This window comes from Anser anser (assembly GCF_964211835.1).
Source record: "Anser anser genome assembly, chromosome: Z".
Classification (NCBI taxonomy): Eukaryota; Metazoa; Chordata; class Aves; order Anseriformes; family Anatidae; genus Anser; species Anser anser.
In genome coordinates, this window is record NC_139723.1 from 87,223,681 (window position 1) to 87,245,330 (window position 21,650).

The window sequence follows — 21,650 nt, forward strand, 5'->3', positions numbered from 1 at the left end:
AATTTAATAACTTATTGTATACAATACCAATAAAACCGAAAGATTCTTTGCCCTGACGTTCCTGAACAAAGTACAAATTAGAAGCAGCTCTGAGCCCAGCAGCGCTGTGCACTGACACGCACACAACCCCTGCTCACACCTTCCCTGGCTGCAGGCAGAACGCTGCCTTTTTTACTGTTTACCAGGAAAATGTGGTCAGACCATTAAAAAAAAGAAAAAAAGGAAAGAAAAAAAAAAAGAAAACAAAACCCCAAAGTGCTCTGCAAGCTAGTGAAGAACGTGCTGCTGAACAACAACAACAAAAAAAGCAAAAGCATTTGAATGCGTGGGACAGCCTTTGTGAGTTCAGCTGTGAGGTCTCCGAGATGCCCGAAGCCCCTGTGCAATGCTACCAGAGTTATTTTTCTAACAGTCATTCTGCAGTGGCTTAAATCGGAAGCCCGATTTCAGAATATGCATTAGTCTCAATCTCGTGCTGAATGAAGCACTGAAGAAGGACCTTTTAAAAGTACATATCAGATAAAAAGATAATCCCTCTTGCTTTTTCTTTTTTTTTTTTCCCCCCTTTCTCTCTTTGCTGGACTCCTCTTAACATAATTAGAGATGTTGCAACAATTCAATAATTCACAGCAGAAAAAGGAAGTCCCAGTACTTCTGGAAGAAAAAAGAAAATGGGCAATCGCTATTTCTGTCCATTCCCTTCTCAGCATGAGAACGCTATTATGCAAGGATTTACACACTTATTGGGCACACAGGCACGGGCAGCTGGGCTGAATTAATCCATATGCACTTGCCACAGAAGCTGCCTCGGTCTTTCATTCCCATTATGCTCATTTTAAAGTTTTCCAGCAATATTTCCATTACCTCTATACAAAATCCCTGTCAAAGGTATGTTATAAACACCCCCTAGTCTGCTCAATGAGCCTCGAACGTTCAAAAATTAAAATCCAAGGCTTGACAGACGGGGGACTGGAGCCCCATCGTGTGCCAAGGACTCCTCTCGGTCTCGCCAAGTCCCGTGGAGCCTGGACGCGCTGGGATCCCCCTCGCCCACCACGTGCAACCCTTCTGCCCCTGCCACCCTGCCCCAGAGGGATGGGGGAGCAAGGGAAGGCGGCACGGAGAGGAGAGAGGAGCCCGGGCACACGGCAGGGAGGTCAGGAGGGAGTGTGTGATGTCCCTGTAGATACTTTGCCTGTGGCCTTCCCTTCGGCAGCCTTTCCCTGTACCAGGGTACCCTGAATCAAGCTGAAGTCCAAAAGATGTGATCTCATTCGGGATTAAGTTTATTATATTTTGGTAGCGGGTATTTAAAAACAAAACCAAAAAAAGAGAAAAAAATGGCGGAGCTTGTGTAACTCTACTCGCTTTCACCTTAACGCTTCGTTCCAGATCCAGCTTTCGACATGGGCTGGTTCCAGCTAGCCTCAGAGTATTTCTAGAACCGAGTAAATGAGCACAGCCAAAACCAACATCGAGGCTCACTTCTTAATAGTAAAAACAAGTCATCCTAGGACTTGGGGATTCTGCTTGAAGTTAAACCACCTTAAAAGCCGAACGTCCTTCACTCTGCGCTTGCCAAAAAGGCATAATCCAAATCGTCCAAGAACTCTAATTTATTCCCACACACCATCTCATGCGTTGCCTTGGAAATCTAGGGTGGATGTTTTCTGGCCATCAAGCTCACTTTACAGGTCTCTTTATTCATCGCTTTTTTTGAATTAACCATTGCCCAGAAAAGCACGGTGGCTCTGGACTATTCAGTCGGCCTCATCGACTATTAACTGATGAGTGGATCCTCGCTACGCCGAGCAGCACGTTACCAATAGTCTAGCAACCATATTCTATACATCCAGACCCTCTTGCAGAAAGGCACATCAACGTTTCACAAACACTGCACGAGTAACACCATTTTTTATTTTTAAATTGTGTTATTTAAATAACGTTTTTATCTGTCACACGGGAAACCGAAGCGCGGAACCAGAATGAAGTTAGATGAATAAAGTAGGAGCGCTTTGTTAAATACTCCTGCCTTGCTAATGCCCCCCAAACCAGCCCAATAAGAAAAAAAAATGGATCTTTGGGGAGATGGTGAGTAGCACAGAATTAAGACAACACACAAAATCCTGACTTGACTGAATGAAATGAGATTTTTGTCGTTAACTGCAATGAAGCCAGTATTTCAAAAGCACCTTGACAACAACTTCGGTACATGTTTCTTCGATGGCTTCTCTCTAATGGAATTAAATGGTTCCCAAGATGAGCTTTCCTCCATTCCCACTGTAATCAGCGTTGTATCTGCTACGGTTTTCTGTGAGAGCAGAATTGGGCCCTGGGCTCGGGACTAAAACCCATCCTGGAGTAAATGGCTCGCTGCGTGCCTGACCTCTTCTCCTCGGTGTGAGCAGAGCACAGGAAGGAAACCTCAGATCGCTGCTGCTGCCTGCACGAAGAGGGGTTGGTGGTTTTTTTCGTACCAGAAGATTAATAGGTAGCAAGTTCAATATCGTTAGGTATTTAGTTTTCCTTAATTGTTCCAGGAACTCATCTACAGAGAGCAATGCATCACATCTGGAGGTAGCAATTTACCTTTCAGAAATCAACAAAATCTGCACGCTCCTCCTGGGTCTAGGAAAAGGGAGCGCACGCGGCTCCTCCCGCTGCACGGGGCCCTCTGACGACTCGAAGCTTCGGGGTGTTCTCAGCTCTCTGTAACATCACCACCGATGTTTTCTTTGGAGTTGACCAAATATCCTCTTCCTTAGTATCTCCTGTCTAGGTTAGCTAATCTTTCTCAGCACACACGAAAGCACGACCTAGAAATCTTGCAATAGACTTGTAGTTTTTAAATTTTCTTCCCAGCCTGAAGGTTCATGCTTGTTAATAATTTGGTGGATCCTGATAGTTCTGCAGCCTGGAGAACAGACAACAGATGGTCCAGCCTTGGCATTCAGCATTATTCCTTCTGTACCTTTCAGGAATTCAAGAGATTCTTATTTTAGAAATAGCTCTTCTCCTTCACGTCTGGGCATTGGTCATCTGCTTCATCCCCTTCTCCATTACACTTCAACAAAGTGGATGCATGCGGCAGAAAGAAAGATCCTATTCCCCGGCTTGGAAATTCTGTTATTCGTATTATTTTGCAATATTTACCTAATATTCTTCAAATTTTCATGAGTTGAAACCACAAAAAAGGGAGAGAGGGTAGGCAGGGCAGTAAGTTTTCTCCATCAGTTCTTCACTGACCCTACACAACCACAGAGCACTCCGTGGAGGACACCATGAGACGATCTGCCCAGACAGCAGAGCTATGTCTGCTCCCCCTGAATCCTGAGGAAATTCCAGAACCGGTCCACGGAAGTGTGGGCAGTGATTACTCAGTGATATCATTCAGGAAAAAATTGCACCGACTCTCACGTTACATTGGCTTGCTTACTGGAATCGGCGAGGTTTCGGTTCTAATGCCTGGACAAGGCACTCTGAACTCATTTCTGACTTACTTTCAGTATTACAAGCCCCTTCCAATACAGGAAGATCGAAAGAAAACCAAGAAGCGGCAAAGAAAAGGCGCGTTTTGAGATGAAATCTGAAAGGCACGTGTGGACAGACCCCGCGCCCCGTGGGAGCGCTGGGGGCAGCAGCACGTCCTGCTGGCTCCTAGCAGGGCAAAGCAGAAGCATGGGGGGGATTTTACAGCAAAAAGTGGCTCCTAAATTAGTTAAGAGCTACTGCGGTTGTTTTGGACCGGGTGAAGACAGAGTTAGGCGTGCGACCTTCTGTACTCACCTGTTCTGGCTAGCGCCACTGAAATCAGGAGGTCAGTCACTTGCTCAAACCGATCCATTTTGCTACGCAAAACAAGCCTTGTTTTCAAAACACGAGAATAAACCGCTTCCCCATATTACTCATTTTTTTTTCTCCTGGCAGATTTGAACGGTGGAAAGCTCAGAATATTAAGGAGGCCATTAAACTCTTTCAATACTTTCCCAAAGTAAGAAGCTGCCGCACTCAGAAAAAGGAAGCCTAGCACTCTTCGTGAGCAAAATGAATTTAAACACATGATTAATATTGCTACTGAAATTAAAAAGAAAGTGTCTTTTAAAAAAAATCAATTGTCTCGAAACAAAGCACAGACTTGAGGCTATTGATAGTATTTTTAGACTCAGACTTTCTCTGGAGACTTAAAAGTATGCAAATGCAAAGTGCACAGAGGCACACACACACATGCTATACCTTTGTATTACATTGGCATTTTATTATTTAATTAAACTACTCTTATTTTTCTAGCTCACGCATGCTTCCCTTGAGACGGCTTTGCTGTTAGCCTGCTGGCCTTGACTTCCAGCCAAAAACAATTCAGAAACAAAAAGGGACAACAAATCATATTTTCACAGACATTTTTATCCCTCAATACAACCTTGTTTTCACACAACATCATACAGATTCTATGAAAACTATAATTTATTGCAGTAGCCATCCAAAGCTAGGGGCTGACACGAGCTCTGCGGTGTGTTTCCACTTTTGCAGTTCCTGAAGTTGTGCTGCTAGGAAGGAGCCGCTATGCCGAAACACTGCAGCATTGTTGCGGAGGACAATAATCAATAGTTTGCAGCAGCTTGGGCCAGGGCAGGATTAGGTCAGCCCAAGTGCTAGCAGTCTCCAGTAACCGTATCCTGGCTAGCACAGCTCAGGCAGGAGCTTTAAAAGAGGCACTGGCAAACAGAGCCCACGCTCGCCGCCCTCGCCGTGCGTGGCGGAGCCTGCCTCCAGGGTGCCCAACTTTAAGCCACGAACCTCATTTATCGGAGTATTTACCGCAACCTCTCCGCTGAGCAGACTTCCACTTACCTGGTGGCAACCCTGTAAATTCGAATCTCTTCCATACGACGAGTACGAACCCCTTTCTGTTTTACCTGTTAATAAAAGAGAAGACAGATAGGTGTGTAACGGATATAAACAGATACATACGGCGTCTCTAAGCGCCTTATACGACGCTCCCCACATTTCCCAGTGCTGTTTACGTATGTAAAATAGGCACTGCTGGCTGCGTGGTGTATGGAGGCAACCGAAAGGGATTAAGGCTTTCTCCAGCTGAGGGTGGCAATGTGAAATAAACTTCCTAACCCCCGCTGCACTGCTCCACGCACCTCCGGACACCGGGGTGCGGAGGGCCCCCGCTCTGCCCCATGCCGAGCGCTGTCCCTTCTCGCCCCACGGGGCACCTGCACGGCCCCGCCATCGCGCCCTGGCCCGGGGAAATTCCTTCCCCGAGCCGGCCGCCGATGGGGCTGGCACTGGGCTGGAAATTCGCCATTCCCTGCCCACGTTGCGGCCGCCCCAGCGGCGCGGGGACTTGAACGGGGGCCCAACGGCTGCCGAGACGCTCTGCCAGCCCCAAGTAGCCCTTCCCTCTCTCTCCTTTTTTTTTCTTTTTTTCCCCCCCAGGAAGGCTTTAAAACGCAGCTCTGATGGCGTGACGTGCAGCACTGGTACGGTTATGCCGTATTTACAAAGGAAAATAAAGGGTCTTTCAGGTGGGAACGGCCAGGCTTGAGCAAAATCGCGAAGGAAAGAGGTGGTTTCTGCAGAGCATTAAGTCACGGCTGAGTAGCACTACACCACGTGCTAGTGAGACAAAGAGCAGTCAAGAGGGCTGATACAAAACATATTGACACTAAAAGACCACCCTTATGGTGAGGATAATCACGGCGGGGGGAGGTATCATCTCACAAAACACCCGTAAAAAATCACTCGTGACATCAAAGTCGTTAGGATAGGCTGGAGCACCAGGAGCGCCCCGCGCCGGGGCAGGACGGGATGCTGCCCCAGTGGCACCCCATGCCCCGGTCCAGGCCCTGGAGAACCCATACCCCGAGACACGGCCCCGACGCCACCGTGTCACCCGCTGAACGTCTTCAGGAAGCCTCGGATGGTCACAGCAGCAGCAGCAATTCCCAAAGCCAAGGGCACGGGGGACGGAAGCAGCCCGGCGAGGGGACGCGGGGCTACCGGCACACCCGCGCCCAGGGCTGGCGGCGCTGCTGCGGGGACTTCCCAGCGCCTTCCCCCTCTCCTGCAGAGCCCACGGGGAGGCAGACCGACAGACAAAGGCCGGGGGAGCTCACGGCAGTCGTTCCCAAAACGCCGAGCACACCTCCTAGGTGGCCGAGCACACCTCCCAGCTGGCCGAGCACACCTCCTCGCTAGCCACACCAGGCGCTCGGCTGGGGACGGCCACGAGGCTCGCTCAGAGCCGTTCAGAGGCTGAGAAAGCCCGGCTCTGGGGCTGGCCGGGAGCAAATCCCTGCCGTTCCCCCACAATAATCTAAGTCTGGAGCTTCCTTTTGTTGTTTGGCCGTTCCTCTCCCCGTTGTTTGGTTGCTACTGCTTTTGTTGTTCGCCACGTAAACCCCTCGCTTAAACGCAGGGACCCCCACAATTTATTTGCAATTCATAGGACGTTTGCACCCGTAATAACTTTTGAAAGCACTTGTATCTGGCTATAGGAAAATGATGGATCACCCACTCCACAGCCCCCCTCGGGTTCCGAGCACTGGAAGCCTCCGCAGAGATAATTCAAGCTGGAAATGACAACGAAATTTTAATCGTGAGCCCGACGCCGAGACCTGACAACAAAACGTCTCGCTGGCACGCCCGCCGCCCCGAGAGGGCCGGGAAGGGGCGGCGAGGGCAGGGGGAGAAACGCCAGCCCCACGAGGCGAGCGGGGCGAGGGGACGGAGCGCACGCGGTCCCACGAGGGGCTCTCGCCGCTCCTCTCGCCGCTGCCCGGCTCTCGGCAGCCCCCGTTCCTATCGGATCAGACACAGGCAGCCTCGTCTTAATTTCAGTTGTTAAAAAATATTTATCCCGATACTAAAATAAACCCGCTGCAAATTACAAGTTGTCAGGGTTAAAATCTACTTCTATTTGTGTGGGGGAGGATAAGAGAACAGCATAGACATGAATCATTCTCAGTAATTTGAGTGTTTCCATGACATCAATGGGCACTCGTCCAGGACTCTGTCGAAGTCTGTGAGGTACCAAAGCGGCACAGCAGCCAGCAGGAGATTGACTTTTTTTTTTTAGGATTATGCTCCTTGTAAAGATTTCATCTCTAGCATCCACTTTTACCACCAAACAGATAGCTTTGGAGATCATGAGTGAACACATTTCATTCCGCGAGTGTAAGCCTTTAACTTTATTACATTGTGTTGTTGTTGTTGTTCCCGCATGCAGCTAGAAATCTGCCTGCTCTATTAAGAATAAATAACTGAAATTCATGAAAAAGTCAAGAAACCGTTAAAAAGATACACACACACAGATTTTCACCATCAACTGTAATTATGAAATTATCATACTTTTTGTACCGACACTTCATTTCGGGGGGGGGGGGGGGGGGGGGGAGGAATATCTTTTGTATAAACTGTCCATTTAAAATTAGCTACAGTCTTGATGTTGATTTTCTGCTTAAAATTCACTGGCACATTTGTTTCAGATAATAAAATTTGCAAGAGTGCTGATAATATGCAAGAGTAGGCTCTTTAAGCAACTATTTGTGCTCACAGATACAAAAGCTTCCCCTGAATTTCTACGTTTACTGTACATTATGCATCATTTTCAGTCGCTTGAGCACCGCAGCCTGCGCTGTGCGTTTTCCGAGGTTTGCGAGAGCTAAAGATTCTCTCTCCCCCTTTCTTTTTTTTTTTTTTTTAATGTTTTAAAAAAGAGAGAGCGTCTACAGCGATGTAGACACCCGACGCATTCACTGCGGAATTTTCGAGACAACCCTCTAGTACTAGAATGCGGCAGCCGCTGCGGATATTTTTTGGCACAAAGACAATGGTGGCAGTGCCAAGCCCCATGGCTAAAACTACTCAAAAGAGGCATAAGGGTAGCATTAATCGTTCAAGTCTTTTACTGCATGGAGTACTGTTGTCCATATTTTAAAACCTAAAAGTACCCGTTAGTAATATTTGTTGTAAGCCAGGAAAGGAGAAGGGGGAAAGAAAAAAAAAGGAGGAAAAAAAAAAAAAAAAAGAGCTTGAAATACAGACGAGTAACGAATCTAGGCAGACGTCTGATTAATTTTTTCTACCTAGAGGACCAAATGCTAAAGTGTGCCGTTTGTTACCAGCACTCCACGCGTGCAACAAAACATATATCCTTACGTGGCTTTATGATCTGACAACTGAATCAAAGCTTCATGGAAGAAGTTGACCTACAAAGGGTGGTTAATAACTTCCAAGTACACGCTTATTCTTTAGGTGATGCAGAAAAGGCATTTTCGTTGTCATCGGAGGTAATAACTTAGGGTGTGTAAATATATTTTTATATATATCTATATGCAATTAATTGCCACAATGCATGCCAATCACCGGAGAGACAAAGAAAGAACTCCATGCAGCTCCTGGTTCCTGACAAACACACTGAGTCTCACGGCCGTGCTCTCTCACTACTTCAAGAAAAGAACACTGCTTATCTTCACTAAACTCAAACGACTGCTTCGGAAATATTTCGCTTGCGTTTTTGTTTAAGTGCAAAAATAAAATAAAAGCAGCCTGGGATTGCCAATCAATCAATAAAGAAGCCACCCGTCTTTCCATGGTGCACTTTGAAAAATTAATTAAATTAAGTAGAAAATTCAAGCAACTTCCCAAGCACAAATGCCAGTCATCTGATTCCCCGCTCTGCTCTCCCCTGCCCTGGGAGATAGGGCACCTTGTCTTTTTTTGGGTAGGCAGAATGAGAGGCATGAGGCAACTCTTTCCATCTGCAGAGGAAAAGGAAGTGAAGCTATTTCTATAAATGACTTGAATTCAATGTTTACATTGATTTCGTGTTTGACATATTTTTTTAGAGATGAGTTCAACCAGAATATTCTAATTCAGGTTTCCGATGCCCTACATTTGGGGTTTAGTTCTTGGTTAGATTGAAGAATGAAAACCTGTCTGGAAAAAAAAATGAATTAAAGATTGAAATTTTAATGGCTCCAAATTTGGGTCTGTTCAGATCTGCAATTTTCCTTAACCTATCTCATATTTTACTACTGCACTTCTAACATTATTCAAAATTAATTCTCATTCCTTCTGATGTCCAAGGGTCTCGGGTGCATCCTGAAGGAAGACTGACCGATTCCCTTAAGGGAACGACAAATTCAGGGAGCACTCACTGCTGAAGCGAGACCAAGCATGAGAAAACACAAAGCTTGGAGCAGATTTTGAAAAAAAAAAAAAAAAGTTCTCAGGACCTGAAGAATGGGCTGAACTTTAGAGATCCGCATTTGTCTTTCTCTAATGAACAGATACATACCATCAGCCGGAGCAGGGCTTATTTGCATTATTATGACGATCGTGAAACAGTTGTCTTCAGCCTGTTATCTATAGCTCTTGCATTCAGCATTCTCCTATGCGTGTTGAAAGTTGGTTGCACAAGGATGGAAGGGCGCGAGCACTAGAGAGAGGAGGGCAGGGCTCCTCTCCGTGCTCACCCGTGTGCGAGAGGACCACCTCTGGTCTCTGAATTTGCCACGAGGACTGGCTCTGCACAGCAGCTTTTGTCTCTGATATCCAGATTATCAGGACTATTGGCTTTTTTTTTTTTTTTTGGTCTCTGAGATTTGAAATCAAGAAAAAATCAAGCTTATAGAAATCAAGCTAAAATTTGTATTGCATTACAAATTATCCTAGGGGAAAAAAAAAAAGAAAAAAGAAAAAGAAAAAAAACTCTTTATGAGCTATTGTACATTATATGCCCACACACACCTACGAGCACCTCACTCTCAGGGAAATACATACACGCACCCTGTGCCCTCCAGGAATATTCTCCTGGGCTTTGCAATCTTTTGACCTTGGCAGAAAAACTATCTTTCCCACGTTATCTTTTGAGGAGCCAGCAGGTAATTTCTTTATTTTTTTTTTCAGAACTTCTGCGTCCTCTGTTCTTTAAAAGAAAAAAAAAAAAAAAAACGCAAATTAAAAAAAAAAAAACAGAATGCTTTTAGTATTAAATGAGGTTTTTTTTGGACTCAGTTTCAGGCAACCGGGGCTGAGCAGTAACTGCTGAAGCTGGGGGTACGGGCACAATCTCTCCTCTGCCAACATTTACACAGCAGAGAGTTACTTAGCTCGGCTCAGTTAGTAACTCGGGCTTGACCTAGGTTATGTACACATATTTCTCCAACAGTAATGCGCTTCCTGGTATAGGATATACAGTCAAAATATCCTATTTATTTCAGTGAGGTTCTGAACAGCGTATTTTACATCACAAAGAATCTCACCCGATGGTAATGGAAGTATCATGTTAATGAGCTATTTCTGCTTTGTGCTCTATGTGAAGTACAGACAATAAGAAAGGAATCTAATAGATTTTAAACAAAGTTTGTGCAAGAACGTGCGCGATATAGCCCAAATGACACAGCAAGTGATCTAGGGAAGCTCCGTAAATTAGATACAAAGCTAAGGGAAGGTATTAATCCCAATAATTTTAATGGCATCATACCCCAAAACGTAGCACAGTGCTAGGAGAAAGAGATCTGCTTGACATGAAAGAGGATTTTTCCACTTACACGGATGTGCAGTAAACAGTAATGGTTTTTAAAGAGACGTTACGATGCCAGAGCAAGTGCTATTACAAAAGGAGATTTCCTTCTTTTTTTTAAACAATACCATCAAAATGCAAAGGAAATTAAATCCTAAGACCTATACTAAAATAATGCTACGGATCTGACTTGAACAAGCAAATGAATGGAAGGAGATCCAGAGCAGAAGTGGTGCTTCATCTCCGACTCCCCTCACTGCCCTAGTGCTCCTGCTTAAATAGGCAGGGTTAATTCCCAAACACCCCTAGGGCCAGACTCCTTCCTCTACGCAGCCCTAGACGTGTGCTCGTGTGCCCGTACGTGTCGCTTATTATATTAACAGTGACCATCGCTGGCTTGAATTAAGCACTCAGACTTGGCATTACAGCCCCGCGCTCCCCAGCTGCGCTCCCCGCGAGCTCTGCGCCCCGGGACAGGGCAGCCCCGACCCCGCCGGCCCCTCCGCGCTCCCCTCTCTGCATATTCAGTTAGGAGAGCAATTTTTTTTTGTCACTGATCTTGGGTCATGAAATGTTGGCCCCAAATCAAAAGACTGAGGCAAATTGCTCTGTCTATTTCTGTAATCTACCAAATAATAGCATCTATTACAGGGCAGTATGTGATTTCTCTGTTTGCGTGCTTTTAAAACAAAATAGCTGCGGCAAAACTATATTTGAAACAATAAGAATGTGAAGACCGAGTATCGAAGATCGCATTCTACCAGATATACATAGAATAGTCCCTTAGTCCTTGTCTAGTCCCACCAAAATCAATGCAAAGGTTATCGCGCTGTCCTACAAAAGAAATGTTTGACACGGATACCGATTTGCCTTCACGATACAGCTGCATGACAGGGACCGAATGCGGTCTAATCCAGTAGTACAAGCACATCACACGCTCTGCAACAGGTTTTCAGCACCTTGAAATTAAAGAGAGGGCACGAAGGTATTGCCATTTCAGAGCCATCAGTACAATTGGGCAACTGATGCATAATATTGCACTCTGTGGGCAAGGAACGTCGCCGTCTTTCACATCAAGTGCAGGCACTAATTGAGACCAGAATAATAAACGTTCATATTTAAAGTCGGTATTTAAACAAAACAATGTTTCTTTCAGTGTTGTGTGAAGAAATATTTAACGAGCTAGGGAAACCTTAGAGAATCCTCCCCATCACGGCCACTGTTTGTGTCCCACAAAGACTAGGCTCATCCTAACCGTCATGCTCGGCAGCGAACGACTGGGCACCCAAACCCAAAAGCCGTGGAACAGAAGAACATTCACTGGAAGGGATCCTTCATTTAGCATGAAGATGTGTCTGACTTCGTAAGCATCCCTAGCCTCCCTTCCTTTTCATATGTGCACGGAATTTCAGTTTAGAGGAAATAATTACGATCATCTAAGCCTGAACACCTGTATAATTCTGGAAATAATAGGGAAATTTATTTTGTAAAGAAGCAAAAATTCTAAGAAAACCTACTCACCGTGATTTACCCTTCTCATTCTTGGAGCATGCAATAGTCAAAAGATGGGCAGGGGATGAAGGCAGGCATTACAGAACCAAAAAAAACCAAAAGCGTTATACAACACTGAAGAATCAGAGTAATAACGAGGGGCAGCATTTTCATAAAGACATGAGACAAATAGAAACACGTTGCAATAAAGCTCCAGACCTGAAAGCAATATCTAAGAATTCAATATAAAGCACTGAATATTGTTTTATCCTAAGTAAGCCTCCCAGAGCTATTTCAAATTGAAATATACCGCGGGGCGATCCCTCATCATTTGTTCAGGGACCGGTTCAGGAGATCCTTATCGGGTATCTGGAAACCTGGGTTTTCACTCAAGCATGAAAACAGAATCACTTTAAAACAAGTTAGATAAGGATCTGAGGCCATGAAAGACACAGAATTGAAAGAGGACAATAAACCTTCCCACAGCCAAGTCTGGGCTCTAAATCTTTGCTCTGTAAACCACCCCCTATCTAGTAGCGTTTATTAAAAGGCTACTAAAACAAACCATGTTGGACAAGAGCAAGGATAAAGAGATCAAAAGCCTTATCTTCCAGGCTGGGGGTCAAACCTGCACCTCCCCACGATAAACAAAGGCCCTGCTCGTCAGGCGGCTGCATCCCTCTGAGTATGGGGGACTCGGCATCTCCGTCCTCGCACGGCCCAGCGCCAGGACACCGCGCCGCCCGCTCGCGGCACGGCCGGGGCCGCGCTCGCCACCGCAGCATCCTCTGCGAGCCCCGGAGGAGGGCACAGATGTCGGCCGCGAGCAGGCCCTGGTCCATTTCGAAAGTCTGATCGCAAAGATGAAGGGCGACTTGCTAACATAGATGTCTCTGCAGCGGTTATCTCCCGTTTCTCCCCCGTTTTCCCAGGCTCTCCGCATATACAGGCAGCACTACCTGAGTCTGTCATTAGACTATTAAATACTCAGTTACACATTCCCACTTAAATGTCATTCATTTGTAATATTGTTCGGTACAGGAAATTTAAGGAGAAAAAAAAAACCTCTAGCTTTTATTTTTTCTATAATTTTGATGGTTTAAAACCAATTTGGATAGGGTAATTTGGGCTGGTTAGGAAGGCAAAACAAACCACAAGCTTCTTAGGGTATGGCAAAACACTACGTGGAATATATGTGCACGGAATGAATGGGAATGAATGTGGTAAAATAGATTGCAACATTATGAAATACCCAACAGTCTCCGGTCGGTAATATCCAGCAGAGGGCATGCATACCCTAATAAGATTGTTACACTTGAGACCTAACATTTCCTCAACGTTTCGGGAACATTTGGGGCTGAGAATACAGGCAAACTCATAGCATCAGTACACACGCTCTCCGGCAGTGCCAGATCAAAAATGATAAAGCTGTCTCAGGCAAACTAATCCAGAAAGGGTGATTCCTATGCTGAAAAAAATCCCTTGAGAGAGGGATTTCTCCCCACTCCCGGGTGATGATTTAGCTTCAAATTTTCCACTCCTAGAGGCAAAGACAATAACATTCGTGAAAAAAATTATTGTTCCTCAATACAAACTTCTCATGTGAAAGGAGTGCTATATTGAACAGCAAAATTCAGACTTACAAACATTTTGTTCTCTACAGGTGAAATACTGGCTGCACTAATACTAAATAAAACTGAGCACCTTGGGTTAGATTTTTATCCTAGACTCTTTAATTACTCCACAGAACTAGAAAGCGATGCTACCTACAGTTTCACTGTTTTTTATTCCAGTGAATTCAGGTAAATTAAAAAAAAAAAAAAAAAGATCCGGGGCAGAATTTGTCATTTGTCATGCTTGTTTCCGAAATCGCTTGGTTAAGTTTGCGTTATAGAAAACTTTGTAGTGTCTGCTCCTGCTCCAGATTCCTCCCGTGGAAGCACTGCACGCGCAGCTGCCGAATCCGGTCCCTTCTCCCGGCAGTGGCCAAGCCCCGTGTCCAGGTGGGTACAACGGGAAAAACGTCCATTTCCTGCCGCAGGACCGTATTAGGGCAATTAACTGCTACTGGGCCAGCCACAGAAACGATCGCTTCCAACCTTAACCTCTGCTTTACAGCCCAGAGAGTAATGGCTCTTCGGGTTCCTTATCAGATAATATATTTTTTTAAGTTTCAGTAGCCTTGGGAGATGAACTTAATTTACAAGGTCTACAAGCCAGGCGGCTTAGGTTACATGTAGGTCACAATAAATAATACTCATCCCTTGGCCATCGCGAGCTGCGCCGCCACTGCCTAAGTTGAAATGACAAGCCTTTATTATTCCTAAGCACTCGATTCTGAAACATTTGCACAATCTGTTAAGTCCAGACAAATTTAAATGGTTCTGACATGCAGCCTGCTAGGGTCAGTGACAGGGATAATGCCTCTTTACGTGGGTAAAATTTTGTGGCATATAGGTCACTCTCTTAAGGGGAATCAACTGTGTGTCTCTTCTTTGCATTTCCACCACAATCCTTCATCCTGCAGCCTGGAGCTGAGAGTGAAATGCAAGAAAGGAGCCGAACGCTCAAAGCAAAAATCTGCTTCCAGGACAATCCATTATATCTGACAAGTTAAATGTTCCATGGTAGACCATATGGCATCAGAGCAGGGCCGACGATGGAAGAGGGAAACTCAGCAAATGCATCACAATTAAGGAGTTTGACTATAGACTTTACTTTGATTTACTTTATTTTTTATTAAATTTTAGATATTGTAGTCTTTCAATTTTCATAGAGCCCTTCCAGAGCCTCTACCTTGTCTACCAAAATAGCTGTACGTGAACAGGTGGTTCACCAAAATTATTTCCTCCAAAATCTTATGGTCTTAGTTATTTTAAATAGCGCTCCTGAGTAAGCTGGTTTTTATTCTTGGTAAATTTGCTAAGTGCAGGACATTTCTATTATTAACCAGCATAAACGTTATTAGTAGCTTGCTAAAGACCAAAGAAAAATTAAATAAGACAAAAAGATGAAAATCCATGCCTCCAAAGCCTTAGAGATGGGTTCTCGATGGAAATGTCACCCCACAGAACAACTCAGGCACCTGACGGCGAGCGTTAGCAGACAGCAGTCATCCTACTGAAAACCACCACGTTTCCGTGTTTCTCACCAGATCGGCCCTTATTTGTCAGGAGAATTCCTATATAGGCAAGATAACAGCACCGATGACCTAAAAGATCGTTTCCATCTTCAAGGTCCGTGACTTTACGATCTACGGTGCAGAATGGTGGAACCCTACACACCCTACACATGTTGGGCACGACCCAACATCGTGGCCATGCTTGTTCCATGCACACCGGGAGCCAGACCCGCTTTGGAGTGATTACCAGGCACGAGCCCATGGCTGCCATGGCCCTTTTCTATCCCGTTTTGATTATCAAATCATATTCACGGATTAACCCTTTCCGCAAGGCGCTCACCGCCCATAATTACCCTCGTTGGAAGAGACAAATTCCCGAGCTCTTTGGAAGGAGCAGATGTAACTAACCTGCGCACCAGTGGATTGGGAGCCGTGCGTTCCCATGAACTGGGAATACTTGCCTTGCCACACCGATGGGTCTTCACTGCCATAAATAACAAATGGACCGCTTAGAAGAAAAGCAATGCAAATTTAGTGTGTATAATAAAGTTCCTAAATAATTTGGAAATACAGTACTGACAGCAGTAACTAGTATTTCCAAAAGTCCTTGCGAAGAATCTCTTCTGTTCAAGATGATAGCAAAACTTCTATGAACTTGCCATTATTCCGTTCCAATATCACACAGGTCTGCTATGGTTCAGAAATAAAATATGCAGAAATAACTGCGCAACCATTTTTGGGCAATGCCCTGGGGTCACGATGCAAAAATAAAGTAGGTAACCTAGAGCTACGTCCTTATTTAGGCATTTAACTAAAGCCTCGTAGTCAGGGGTATTGTAAATCCAAGCCAGTGTCACTGATGGTAGTGGAAGCTGCTGGTGCACGACTAACCAAAACAAACCACGTACTTGGGCTCTGGAATTGGGAACCTAATTTTAAGCGCTTATTTTTGGAATCCTGTTGTGTTTTTTTTTTTTTCAATTTTGACCTTGTAAATGCTGAGCCAGCTTTGCTACCAGTAAGGGCCCGTCCTGCTCAGAGTTGGGATCAGCACAAATTTCCCAGAGATGTCCAGAGGGATCTCATGGTAACACAGCGAATGCTTTCACTGGAACCAAGGGGAGGGAAACGCAAGACGCCGGTGGCCAAAGCATGCCTTTCTGAGCCCAAAGTGGTACTCCCTCACTGTTTAATGATGATTAAACCCGTGCCCCAGGTGCAACCCAAACGGACGCTGGGGGTTCCCAACACCCCAAAATGACCAGGAGGGGCCAGCAGCCTCATTCCACCTCCAAACACCCAGCACAGCAGCAGGTTTCAGACACGCAAAGCCAACGGGTTATTGATGGGACTCGGAAGCTCCCGTTGAGAGCATCTCTGTAGGAACCCAACGTCCTCTCTAGCTAAACGGCGATACGATCGCCTCTGAAGATCAAGTATAGAGCTACTCACATATACTTGTTTGCTAAATTTAAGTTCAAATGCATTCCTGTTTTCAGATTTCAAGCAGTTGAGACTAAAACAGTCCTTAACAGGAATTCTGGTGGTCACTTAACTGAAGCAGGCGTTAATGAACTTGTAAAACACCAGTTTCAGTAGGAAGAAGAATGTAATCTTTCAAAATATATCTGCGTTTTATATTCCTTATGCAAAAATGGTTTTAGATGACTTTAAAAGTATTATTGTTAACTCTGTGCTTTTGTGAAACCGCTATTGTTCTTGCTACCATGAACAACTATTTAAGCAGAAAAATTGTAAAGATTTCCAAAATTTTTAAAGCCTTTTTTCACAGATCAAGCAGTGACCGTTTTGAACTCGATAGCTCGGGACTACCCTGGCCAGAAACACACCGTGAACGGAAGACGGGAGTTCTGGCATGCCGGCGGAACAAAGACCGTTACCAAAACAATGCTGAAAGAGAGGCAGCTCCACAGCTCTGGTGCTGTAGTTCTTCACGCTGATCTCAAATTTATTATTGATTTAGCATTTCGTACTGCAGGCGCTGAAACAAAGACCCCTATGATTATAAATGCATGCTTTTGTGGCACGTGCTTTAATTTTCAAAAAGGGGACTTTTTTTTTTCTCCCCCCCCCCCGAAGATCCTGCATATTAAAAGGACATCAACTTCTCAAAAAGTCACACATCTTACAGAATGTGTTTTTACAATTTAAGGTTACTGTCAGAGATGACAGGGAGGGATCGCAGGGCGGGTTGGCGGGGGGCTGTCGTGCTCCCAGGGGCTGGCATGGGCAGGAGCCGGGGACACGGAGCCACAAGAGCCACTGGGGACACGTGGCCAAGCCTGCCCTCCCCGCACCGTGCCTCATGCAGAGCTCTTGGAGGGCAGCAAATTTTCCAAGTAATCTCCCCGCTTTGTCCTTAGGGTTACCCAGCTCCAGAAAAATCACCCTGCACCCTCACAGCCAGCGTATGTGGGTTTCTAAACTATTTACTGGGCACGTTTCACGTGGAGAACGGCCCTTGACCACGCTCCTGACACTGGTGAACCATAAGGATCCCACCATCGAGAAGACAAAAGGTTTCAAACTGATGTTTCCATAGTACAGCTCTACAGGCTACTCGCCCATATACGAAAAAAATTTCATGATGGTACAACCTATAATATTAGAGGATCCCAGAATGGGTTGGGTTGGAAGGGACCTTCAATCTTGAATTCTGTCCGGCTATCAGCAGCAATAGAGATACACGCATAAATGAAGCACAGGTAGACAGGAAGAGAAACACAGCTAAATTCACCAGCAAACGAGGCAGATATTTGCGCTTTGCGGTTTCCACTACTAAACCCAGATCAGCATTGTTATTACTAATTAAATCCTCGCATGGTAAAAGCAACACCTGACCCAGGGAGATTTTAAATACAATTGCCAGTGCTGAACTCCTACCTTTCTTCAGCAAACCTGAAATTTTGGCCTGGATTTATTTTCCATAAATTTACTTTCAATAAATTTTCAAGCGCGCTTTTCTAAGCCATTCATGAAACAGAATAAAAACTTTAGCAAAGTAATTACTTTCCCCATATCGTGACCTTTGGGAGGGGTAAAGAGAAGAATGAAACATTTGAAAGAAGGGAATGCAAAGTTAAAAAAAATACTGGAACTATTCATTGTTTCCTTATCAAGAAGTTAAGTCTATCTGCTACAAAATGCATCTACGAATAAGTTCAACTACAAGCCTGGTGTGCTGTTAATGCCCCGAATACCACCAGTGTCATGAGGAAAGTACTGGAGACCCAGCAGAGAGAAGACACCATGGCCAAAACGCTCGCAGGCTCCTGCTGACGGGCTGCGGTGCCTGAGGCACGGCATTGCGGACCGCTCCGGGTCCCACCGCCAACGGGGCCGACCTCTCGCCGCAGCCACATTGCAGGGAGCCGAGTCCACATTTTGCAGGTTTGGGATATCGGGAAAGGTTCAGGATAGCAGGGAAGAAAAATGAGTTGTGCCCAATACCGACGGCATGCACCGCTGGCTGTTATCTGTCTTCTCGGTCCGGCTGGCAACGTCGAGCAGCAGGCACAGGACAAGAAGGTCAGCCACGGCATCTCTAGGGACAGTCTTGTTTGCTGCAGAGTAGCTGAAAGCTACGCTCACCCTAAACTCTGCAGCTCGGCTCCGAGCATCTCAGCATCCAGCACGCCGGCCACGCACAGCTGCGCCGGCAACCGCAGCGTTCAGCAGCCTGCTCCTGGGGCTGCTCACGGCCATCGAAACACCGGGGTCTGCCTTGCAGGAAAATGAACCTATTTGTTGTGTGCTTCACCTGCACTAAACACATTTCCTTGGGACCGTACAGGGGAGGTGGAACGATCCTGTGGCTGGAAAACACGCAAAGAAGTTCCCAGTTGATCTCAGCGGGCACTAGAGCCCTACGAACCCATTTGACTCCAGCAAGAGCAATTTTTTCCATTTTTTCTCCTGAGAAACAGCAACTTATTAATTGCACCCCAATATACATATTCATTACCAAAACGCTTTGATTTTCAGAAACTCTGAGTTCTCCTAGCTCCTACTGGGGGCGATCAGGCATTCCGAATTATGGCCTTCCTGAATCGTACTGAAGACATCTTCTTTCCGAAAATTTTCTCAGAAGGGTTTTGGTGGGCTAACTAGTAACTGGGCATCATTTTCAGCCCCAAAAGAGCTGGACAGAAGGAAGCTGCAAAGATTTCAACTTCCAGCCATCTTTAAAACCCTTCGAACCCAGAAACAACCCCGGTCAGAAGAGGGCTGATTCATACTTAGACTTTCCACTTTCTGCCTTAGCAACCGCAGCAAATATTTCTACTTCTGACAATAAATTATCAGCTGGTTTGCTTTTCATCCCCAGGTGAATTGTTACTGGAACGATAACACTCTGCAAATGTAAAATCTTGCACCGGGGCAGAACTTGGAAGGAGCCTCGCGAGCGTTCGAGCACTTGCAAAGAAATGGCCAAGGCGTTTTTTTTTTAAGAGGTGAAGCAGAAATCCCAGTCAAATCAGGACTTCTCCTTGGATCAGAAAAAGAAGAACATCCTTCATAAAAAACGGTAGGATTTCCCAGAAAAAGAGAAAAAATATTGTACAGCTTTCTGGAATTAGAAGCATAAAACGCTCAGGTTAATTACGAAATTTCCATAAAAACAAAGAAGATACTAAACTGGGCCTGAAACAAATTTTTTTGCAAAAAATCCCAAACTCGAAGGATAAGAGGACAACCTGATCTTTCCAGCTTCAGTCCTTTACCACAGTTTGCAAAAGCCAGGGATGATTCCTTCTCCTCCCTTCCCTGCAAAAGCGGTGAGAAACCGTGAGTGCTTTGTTACAGGCAGTGCTCCCACGGCCTGCGAGGAAGGCTACAGGAATGGGCTTCTCAACAGGAAATATTGCAATGATGAAAAAAATTACCCCCCCTTTTTTTTTTTTTTTTAAACGCAGCTGAGCTGTTTATTTCTTCTAATCCACTAAACTCCTTTTTCCCCTTGGAAACAGTCGCTAATTTCAGACGCATCACTTTCAGGCCTGATTTTCAGCGAATGAAGTATTCATAACTGGAAATAAAGTTTATGGGAGCTCTCTGGCCTCCCGAAGGAGCCGGCGTGTCACCCGGCGCACGCTGCCATCAGCAGCAACTCTGAATAGTTCCCCCCGAGTACCCCTGGGATTTTATACCATCAAATAAACACATATAAAATAGATAGCAAGCTTACACGCAAAGGCTTCTCTTCCTTCCCTCCAAGAACAAAACCACCCCTCTCAGTCCATTCAAGATCCTATTGCTTGCCATTCGCCATAAATTTAAAAAATAAATCTTTTATTCAGCTCCTCCCCACAGATAAACCTACAAATACGGCCTTACAGAATCCCCCACGACTATTTTTTTTAAGGAGCTTGTGTAGTGGAAATGTATTTAAGCCTGATAATATGTCCAGAGTTTCTCTGCAGATTTCTAAACACGAAACCATCTCCTCACCCTATTCCTGCCAGCGGCCCCACTGAAGTCGAGGGGACTGTTTGCATGATAATACAAAAGCAGGACCTGGCCTTTACTAAAACAATCCCCAATTCCTTATTAGTTCAAAATTAACTAATTTGAGGCTTATCTAGAGCAGCCCCGGCTCGGACCATTAAGACCTGTGTTAACGGAGGTCCCACTGAGGACCAGGACTGAGGGCCAGCAGAACTGGGTTTACAAAAACTGGTGGCAATTAAAAGATGATCTTTTTTAAAATCGATTTTTGTTTGTTTTTAAGCAAATATTGAATTTACAAAATTAAAACAGCGTGTGTCTGAACAATTAAATGCGTTTTTGACTTATTCCATCCTTCCTCGTTTACACTTTTTACAAAATGGGCAAGGATTTCCTGTGATGTTGTCTCAACAATACCGGGAAAGTTTCTCAAGTCACAGATTTTTAGCTGAGCCCAAAACCAGAGACTTTGGGGGGAAAGAAAAAGACCCGATCGCAGCAGGAAGCTCTTTAAAAGGAGACAAAAAAGAAACACCATCTTGAGCAGGCTCCCAGCGATGGTTGTACCGTACAGAAAGGAAATAAAAGCTCTCTAAAACGTAAGAATGAACCTATCTATTCAGCTTGCTTACAGGTGACATTACACCATCTGCTTGGGCAGTGTGCCCGCACAAAGGGAAAGTACAGGGAAAAGTAAAGCTTGATGCATTTTAAAGAAATAGTTCTGCAACGAATCCGTGTGATGTTACGGGGAAGTACAAATTAAGTCACTCCGCACGGCGCCGCGAGTTCCCGAAAATCCCACGACTGCACAAAGCTCCGGCAGCTCGGGGCGACGACGACGGCACGGGGCACGTGGCGCCTGGCGGTGCCGCGGGGACAACGCGCGACCACGGGACCGACAGGGGCAATGGCGTTTCAGCGAGCACCCAGCAGGCTGGGAGCACGCGCGGGTGGCGGCTGGGCGCCCAAAGGGCCACCCGAAGTTTGCCTTTTGCTGCCCCGAGTCCTCGCAGTAACGCTTCGGTTCTC

At 45.5% G+C, this 21,650-nt stretch overlaps 1 protein-coding gene across 36 annotated transcripts in view; it reads right to left on the reverse strand.

The window, feature by feature from the left end:
• LOC310889247 (transcription factor 4) overlaps positions 1-21,650 on the reverse strand; it is a 211,733-nt gene that overhangs the window by 103,275 nt on the left and 86,808 nt on the right. For all 36 annotated transcript variants that reach the window (XM_083816476.1, XM_083816475.1, XM_083816454.1 and 33 more), the window contains one exon: positions 4,849-4,913. In XM_083816476.1, coding sequence (XP_083672602.1) covers positions 4,849-4,913 — 65 coding nt within the window. The remainder of the gene's footprint in view (positions 1-4,848; positions 4,914-21,650) is intronic.